The 9199-nt window shown below is 33.7% G+C and overlaps 1 protein-coding gene across 1 annotated transcript; it reads right to left on the bottom strand.

Annotated features, from left to right (window-relative positions):
* Positions 1-1373: 1373 nt before the first annotated feature.
* LOC127812772 (uncharacterized) lies at positions 1374-2819 on the bottom strand. The gene is made up of 2 exons (XM_052353299.1): positions 1641-2819; positions 1374-1547 (listed from the first exon to the last, which is right to left on the bottom strand). Exons 1-2 carry the CDS (start codon positions 2817-2819, stop codon positions 1374-1376), a joined length of 1353 nt encoding a protein of 450 aa, XP_052209259.1.
* Positions 2820-9199: the final 6380 nt, after the last annotated feature.

Raw genomic sequence — 9199 nt, 5'->3', positions numbered from 1 at the left:
GACAACATATAAGGTAATTTATGATTTTATCAATGATAGTTGGTCTCGCTGGGATTTTCACTTATTGCCAGCACACCGTCGGGGTGGACTTGCCCTAGTGCCATGGGAGTGCAGTGAAGACTACTTGGCATGGTATCATCGCATTACACATTGAGTCATACAAAATCCTACAAATAGATCCGGGTTTGACAGAGGTGATCATGATAGAGTGACTCTTGCTGATGTGGTAAGATTAATTTTGTAATTGTAATTTTTTTAAATATATTATGTTTAGTTTTTTATATTTAAAATAATTATCTTGTAGCGCATCATGGCATCACTGTCTCCTCTTAGGCAAGTCATATCAGGTGGATCCACTCAAGATGTAGATGCGTGGAGACGGGCATGTCTTCAGGTATATGATATTTTGACTATTCGTACTGGGTCTTCTTCTACTGGGTCTCATGCATATACAGTATTTCGCGAAGCACCTTCTAGTATGGTACGAACACCGACGGTGGTTACATCACCTCCGGCAGTAATTATAAATCCACCACCTACGAGTTCAGATCCACATCATCCAGCCCCAAGCCCCCCTCAAGAGACAAGAAAAAGGACTGATAGAGATTAATTTTTTTTTGTAATATGAGACTATTTGTATTTGCTATAGTGAGTAGAGTCTTATCTATTTGACTACTTATGATGAGGTTCGGATATGTCGCTAAGATATAAATGGTGCCAACCCTTTTCTGTTTGGATTTAATTTTCTTAGTTTATTTAAAAATTATTTCTATAACTCGAAAAGTAATTTTATTGTTACTAACAAAACTTATTTTAAATACTTATATGTGATATAAGTGATCTATAAAATAAGATATTATAAACTTATTTACATCAGACTCCTTTATATCATAAACTTTAATTATGGGCCAATTAAATCAAATATATCTTTGTGAAATAGGTTTGTGAATAGGAAATATATAAAACAAGATATTAGTGCAATATAATTCACAAAATAAAATGCGAAAATATATATAAAGTATAGAAAGGCTCAGATATGAATAACAAATCACCACTTAAGTAACTCTAAAAATAAGACCACTAAGCCCAACGAAACCCAGCCCTGAATCGCCCAACTGTCCTCCTCTCTCGGCCGAAATGATGGCTATCATACGTAATGGGCTAGGCTTCTCCATCTCTTGAGCAAATGGGCTTATGCCCATTTCTCCTCTAAAGAGATAGTAAATAGGCTTATGGACTTCAAATTGGGCTGCCAATAAGTGGTGATATGAGTTAATGTTTCAATCACGGGCTGAAGCCTATGAAAATTAAACTTGCCCGAAAAATCATCATCGCCTTAAGCCGTATTTGGAAACACAATCTAAGAGTAAGAATCATGTGTCAGATAAGTCAAAAACTTCCTGTGTTGCCACATCTTGACCTACTAGAGATAAAAATGCTTGAATTCTGGATATGTATGGCATTTCCCAATCACGTGCATTATCACATCGAAATCTGTACCAATTCAGTGCGACGGGAGGAATTGGTGACCTTGGCTTAAGGAATACCTGATAAATGACATATGCAACAAAAATTATTATTAAAACAAACGTATGAAATCCACAATATAAACAAATAAATACCAAAATAAGTAAGAATACCTGCACAAAATGACAATCATTCACAAATCCTATAGTAATCATCCTGTGTTGTACTGCTGGAGGAGGGATCGATCTAAGTGGAAGATATGTAAGACACTGGATCCGTGACAAATGCACCAATACGACATTGTATTTTGAAGCAACTAAATGGCCCATGTCAGGTAAAGTCATCCAATGCTCGCACGGTGCAATGTTATCAAAGCAATATAATATATGTAGTAACTCATCCACACGCATTTCTGATCCATATATTTGCGTATACATCGCACGAAAAGATTGCAACTCTCCTATCAGACTAAAACGAATATCTCTCCAATTGTGCTCACTCATACCAAGTAACCCTGCTATCGCGCGAAATCCACAATGTCCATCTGATTCTACATTAACAATATTATGCAAGAACGGTTGTATTTGTGGTGGGAAACAATCATCATACCCCTTGAGTCGGTTGGTGTTTCTCTTGGATATCCATGTTGCTAGGGATCTACTGTCTTGACTAGATTGAACTATTTCAAATAAGGACGGATCACGTTTGGTGGATGTATCAATCTGAATTTTCTTCTTCGATGCTGGCCTACCCTTCGTCCTAACTTTCATGGTTGGTGGTTGTAGTGAAGTTGTGTCTGGATTAACTATTTCTCTCAACTTTTGCTTTAATACTTGTTTCCCTGGCTCCGTTTCTGAATAAAACATTTTATATATACTCTCTATTTCTGGCTCAATCGTTACCTGCGATGACACACCATCATAAGCTGACTGCACTAACTGCAACCTTGTCCAATGAGGATGCACAGTTGACAAAGGAATTGGCCGTCCTTGTACCATGAACTCTGCAATTTTATGTGCACAAGGTAAACCATATGTGCTTCTAATCACACATCCACATGAAACTTTGTCTATCCCAATTTTATAAGCAAGTTGCGACTGCATTAGTACCATATTCAATGCACTTCTCGATATAACACCTCGCAATTCTCTAAAAATTGCTGGCTTGAAGTTATGTTGCACCAACATTAAACTTTTTTCAAACGACCCCTTAATCTCTACATGTTGTAACTCAATAAGACTGTTGATAATTGTCCATGATGACTCTAAGTCACCTTGAGAAGATCCAAGATGTCTCTTCAACTTTGCATGTGCACTCTCAGCCCTGTTCGTAGTAACGTTGCCAAAATGCATTATTCTATTTGTCCATGCTGCAACAAATTTTTCTTTATAATCATTCAACCATGTATTTCTCAGATAATTAAGTGCGCCCTCATATGCATAGTACTCAAGTGTTAACTCATACAGACGACGTTCATATTCATCCTCAGTCGACGCAAAAACAACCAGGTTCCAACTTAACATAAATTTCTCCCATGTCTCCTTTCTATCAAATAATTTCTTACATTTGGCGAGCACATTTTTTGATATATGCCACCTACACAACAAGGTGCTCGTGGTTGGAAACACTTTTTGTATTGCATTCATTAATCCCAATTCTCTATCAGTTACAATTACTCCTGGATATGTATTGTGAGTTATTAGACTCTTTAATTTCTCCATTGCCCATGTGTAATTATCCTCATATTCATGATCCATAAATGCGAAAGCAATAGAAAAAGTTAGCTCAGTTGACATCACACCAACGATCTCTAGCAGTGGATACTTATATCTATTAGTTTTGTATGTACAGTCCATTATTAACACATGGGGAAATGTTTTAAATAACTCTATAGCCATCGGATGAGCCCAAAATAAGTCTGTGATACAATCTGATAATGTATCACTTCTATGCCACTCCACATAATTACAATCTTTCAATTTTTTCATCAACTGTTGTATTTGTGATCGACCACCTTTATCCATGACTCTATATCTTTGCCGTGCATTATATATAGTTTTGATGGTACTCACATTTTTTTTATCTTCTGCCTTTAACGTCATTAAAATATTTCTTGGCTTCACAAGATTGTTAGACATTGTTATCATAATTTGTTTCTCTTTCTCTGTAAGTCGGCCAGCATATGAATGACCCTCAAGTTGAGCTGCTAGTAAATGATTGTGCAATCCACATACAACTTTCAATATCCAGTATTCATTTGACAATTTAACACCAAGTAACTCAAATGGACAACCACACTTTTTAGAACCTGTCATCCTACGATTTGTTTCTCCTATTGTCTCATCTCCTTTTTTTGATGATTTATACTTTCCACTCCGTTCATAAGCAAGACGAACTCTAGGTTTTCTTCCTATACCACCAGATTCAGAACCCTTTATAACAATAACCATTCTATTTTCTTTTCCAACTGTCTTAACCCATTCGATCAGTGTTTCCCTATTACTGAAAATCTGATTCGTAACAAAAGTTTGACTAGCATCAAACGATACGCCATTCTCATTCTCTAAATTCTCTAAATTTTGATGATCAAATCCCTATTATCAAAACAAAAATAGGATACATAAATTAAAAATGGGTTGTGCTTTAACCAAAATATGAATAAAAATATATGAATTAAAAATAACAAAATGGATAATGAAATCGGGTTCGGGCCATTCAAAAAAAAACAGAGATCACCCTCGGGTTCGGGAACCCTCGGGTTACCGACTCGTTACAGTCAGGAATCCAAGCGTTCCCCGACTCGCATCTGTCGGGGAACGCTTGGGTTCCCGATTGTAACGAGTCGGGAACCCAAGCGTTCCCCGACAGCTGCGAGTCGGGGAACCTGAGGTTTCCCGACTGTAACGAGTCGGGAACCCTCGGGTTCCCCAACTCGTAGCTGTCGGGGAACGTTCTGGTTCCCTACTCTCTCGAGTCGGGGAACCCAAGGGTTCCCGACGGCTAAGAGTCGGGGAAGCCGAGCTTCCCCGATTGTAACTCTTCGGGGAACCCGAGCTTCCCCGACGTATTCCAGTCGGGCATACCCAACTTCCCTGACTGGTCGGGGAAGCTGTGTATGCCCGACTGGAATGCGTCGGGGAAGCTCGGGTTCCCCGAAAAGTTACAGTCAGGGAACCTGGGTATCCCCGACTGGAATGTGTCGGAAGCTTAGCCGCCATTCATGTAGTGATTCTCAGCATCAGTTAGCCATTCATGTAGTGATTCTCAGCATCATGCATCAATCTAAAATACATTACCAGAATATTGACGTGCTGCTGGTGTGATTCATTGTAGTCCACCTGCTCATTATGCACGATCTGGTGCTCATCATCTTCTCCATAAAACTCTTCCCATCTCATCAATTTTTGGATATAATCATCCATAGAGAAAAGTTAAAATTAACAGAAACAAGAAGAAGGTAATCGCTATAAGTGATTAGAATCAGAAACCTTCGCAAATGTTTAGTGAAAGTGATCGGAGATGGGGCTGCGAAACTTAAAATCAGAAACGTTCGTAAAAATTTAATGAAAGTGATGGGAGATTGGGTTGCGAAGAGTTAAGAAAGTAGTTGAAAAAAAGTAGTTAGGTAAGGGTAATAAAAGCTTTTTAATGAAGGGTAGTTGAGGAATTAAAACAACGGGTTATATTGAGTAATTTCGCAGGTTGCCAATAGAATTTCTCTTTATCAACCCAGTTGTCACCGAGTTCGTCCGTGTACCATAATCCACCTAAAAGAGCCAAAATATTATATTTATAAGAAACAATATTAATTGAATTAAATCAAATAAAAAATATCCCTAATATTTATTTAAATCAATTTAATTAATTTTCTTTATTATATAGGTAGTGTCGGGCCTTTTTAAAAAAGCTCAGAATTGATTTCATAAAAAATAAAGTTTAATGGGTGGGTCAAAATGCTATAGTTTAAGAGTATACAATTCATTTATTTAATATCATCAGTAATTGAAGAGTGGAGTTATTAATTTTTAAAAGTTTAATAACTAATTTAGAGATTTTTAAAATTTAAGAGATGGTTGAATTGAAGGGGCAAAGTTCAAAGAATAGATGCCCAGTATATCTTATGAATAATGATTGAATTGAGTGTTCAACTGGTTTTTCTTTTTCTACCATTTTTCCCTTACATTAATTTGATGTAACAAAAAAGTTTTTTTATACTCAAGGTTTATGATAATTAATTTTAATTTGATATAAACCTCAACTATACCAAATATATTCAATTTGAAATTTTAACTTGAAATCGACTTAGACATATGACAAAATCAAATGAAGCCAACTTAACTTAATTAAATTTGAGGTTAATTGGGTTGAATCACATGGTCTTCCGCCCATATCAACCCGTCGGGGATGGGCCTTGGGTCCAAAAGAAAGAGTAGTGCCTCCTTTTGATTTACGGAATAATTAAAATAACGTTAAAAATTAACATAAATTTTAAAAAATAATAAAAAAGACATAAAAAAAAATATTAACCAACAATAGTGCTTTGGCACTACAAAGGATGATAATGAATAAGGTATAGGTAAGGATCATTTAATCTATGTATTTTGTATAACCCCTAACTCATATACTCATAAGGTAATGAATATTGATATATTCAATAGTTATCATTTAATAGAATTCATATTTGTGATTGAAAAAAATTCATAATGACTTTGTAATAAATAAATTTGACATAAATGTTAGCAAAAATTCAAAAATAATAACTACAATATTTTAAAGGGTAAATTTCACATGTTATTCCTAAAGTTGCCTAAATTGTATCGACTATCGATATATTTTGAGAAATAATATTGACTTCATTCGATTGTAACTTATTTTAAAAATTATCTTATTATTATTATATTTAAATTATTTCTTTTATATTTCTTTCTCTATTTTATCTATCTTATCTCCTTCCCCCTTATCTCTTGACCATGCAATTCCCAATGCTCGCCATTCATGATGGTTCAATGATGGTCCCTAATAGTTTATTTTTGTTAAACCATATTTATAGTTAGAAAGTGTAGTGAAAGCTGATGAAGAAACGAAATAGTTATCATGATTGGTATTTAATCTCACCAATGATGAGTATGTATCATCAAAAGTGTCAATTTTCATTACATCATCACAAGGTTAATTAGTACATCTATTGAATTTTGAGTTTAAATTGTCACACCATTTCAAGTTTACATTTATAAAAAAAAAAAATTAAAAAGATCTACGAAACATACATTGGAGAATTAGTGCATTCATAAAAAATATTTTATTGATTTTCAAAATTAACATAGATACACCATAAAAAGGTTTAAAACCATTTTCATGATCATGCATGTTCAATTACTATACTTTTTCAAAAACACGTTATATTGTCAAAATAGAGGATTAATATCTTTCTTGACGTGAGTCCTAAGAGAGGTTGCACAAGATGGGGGCCAAGTGAAGAAGGGCGATGCGGGTGGAGTGTGGGGCCCAGGTGTTGCCAGCGGGCAACATATCAATTCTATTTCCAAGAATAGGAGATAGCTATAAAAAAAATCTCATTTATATTTATGTTATTTTTTATGTTTTTTAATTATTCTTACAATAAAAATACTTTATATTTTAAATAAGATGAAATTAAACTTTTAAATAAATTGAGTGGATTTGCATCACCTTTAACAATCTAAGTGAGATTAGATCAAAGCTAAAAATACAATCAAAATTCGATAAAAACAATAAAGAAGGAAAAACAAAAACAATACTGTTTCGTGCCATCACCCACTGCTTGCTACTGAGTTATGCTATTTGTACAGATGGTTCTTTATAAATTAGTTATAGATGAGGATAAATTGATTAATTTGCCCCTATCTAAAGTCTCCCCCTCTCCCTCCAAAATCTATAGAGTGCAACATCTCTCTCGTAGTCTTCTACAGTGCTTATCTTGTGTAATATGTTTGTTTTTTTTGCTAATTGGACTCAGAATTGTGAATGCAACAGATTAGAATGACTATGAGGTTGTTTGGCTTAGCATTTTTTTTAATAACTTTTAAGTAATTTAGCTTTTAATTTAAAAGTTAGATAGTGTTTAAGTTGATAATGTGTTTGGATATATGTGCTTTTAAGTTGTCAATTATTAGTTATATGTTTGGTTTGTAAAAATTGATAAGTTATTAAAACTTGACAAAAAGACTAAAATAGACATAATGCTAAATAATATAATTAAAAAGCTTAAAAATACTATTTTTGATCAAATAAGTTATAAATTAATTTATAATTAATAGAATACTTACAATTACAAGTCAATAAATTATATATAATTATCAAAAAAATATTAATACAATACTTTAGGTTTATAAATTTTGGTTTAGTGCATAAAAATATTAAATATATATATATTGATACATTATAAAATACTTATACATAAATATTAAATTTGATAGATATTTTGGATAGATATTTTTATTGAAATTTGATTTTCAATACTAGATTAAATGGAAAAACATCAAAATCAATATAAAAAATAATATTGAAATATTTTAGAATTCATTTTTATTAATAAATTTGGGCCATGAGGATTACTATTAGATGCTTAAATTTTACTAAATTACAACAATTACTATTTACATCCTATAAATTACACTAATTTTTTATTAACTCAAAAAATGTTTGGAAATTCATATATTTTGTAAAACTTTAAAGATATAATTTTTGTAATATCATTTCTAAATAATTATCTTTTGACATAAAAAAAATATATACATATAAAACTGATGAAAATTATATATATATAAAACTTGACATATAAAAGAAACACAAAAGAAACGGAAAGAAACTTGACATACAAAAAATGCACAGCGTATATATAAAAATAAGTTGTAATAAAATATATATATATAAATACAAAAAAAATACACAATATATATAATATAAACTGATGAAGAAGAGGGGGTGATGGCGCGACAAGAAGGAGACCCACCAGCGATGACGCCCGATTTGGAGAGGAAGCTAGGCAAATTTGGAGAAGAAGGAGATGACAACGATGGATCTAGAGAAGAAGGAAACGACAATGACGGATCTAGAGAAGAAGGATGTGGTAACGGCAGATCGGAGAAGAAGGAAGTAGCAAGTGATGGCGTGACCCAAAATCGAAGGCGGCTTGTGATGACAAATCTGGAAGAAGGATCGGTGATGGTGCAACCCGAATCTGGAATGAGGTTGCTGCGATGACCTAGTTGGACGACGACAACGATGGTATGGAGAAGGGGCGACGGTGCAGCGACGGTAATGGTAGAGCAGAGGTTCTGAAGAAGATGATCGGAAGATAGCTTTGAGGGAGAAGATGTATCATGCAACGATAATGAAGGGTACGCGTGTAAATATAAAAAATATTTGAGGGTATTTTAGTATTTTTCTTGGTCAATTTATCAACGTTTTCTAGCAAAGTTAGGGGCACCAACTTTTGCTAAACGCTACTATAGCAGCTTTTCAATGGCAAAACGTATAAGTTAAAATGCTAAACCAAATACTTAAACACAAACGCAACATAGTGAATCCACTACATAAATGACTTATAAACGGTCAAATCGCGAAGCCAAACAGCCTCTATATTTTTTGAATTATTCTCTCTTTTTGTTAGCAAATGAAATTTTTTCTATTCATAACAAATACGAATGTGACTTAAATCGGTAGTTATGAAATCGGCCAAGTACAAAATCAA

This window comes from Diospyros lotus, chromosome 11, assembly GCF_014633365.1.
Source record: "Diospyros lotus cultivar Yz01 chromosome 11, ASM1463336v1, whole genome shotgun sequence".
Classification (NCBI taxonomy): domain Eukaryota; kingdom Viridiplantae; phylum Streptophyta; class Magnoliopsida; order Ericales; family Ebenaceae; genus Diospyros; species Diospyros lotus.
This window is presented reverse-complemented; position numbering and strand designations above follow the sequence as displayed.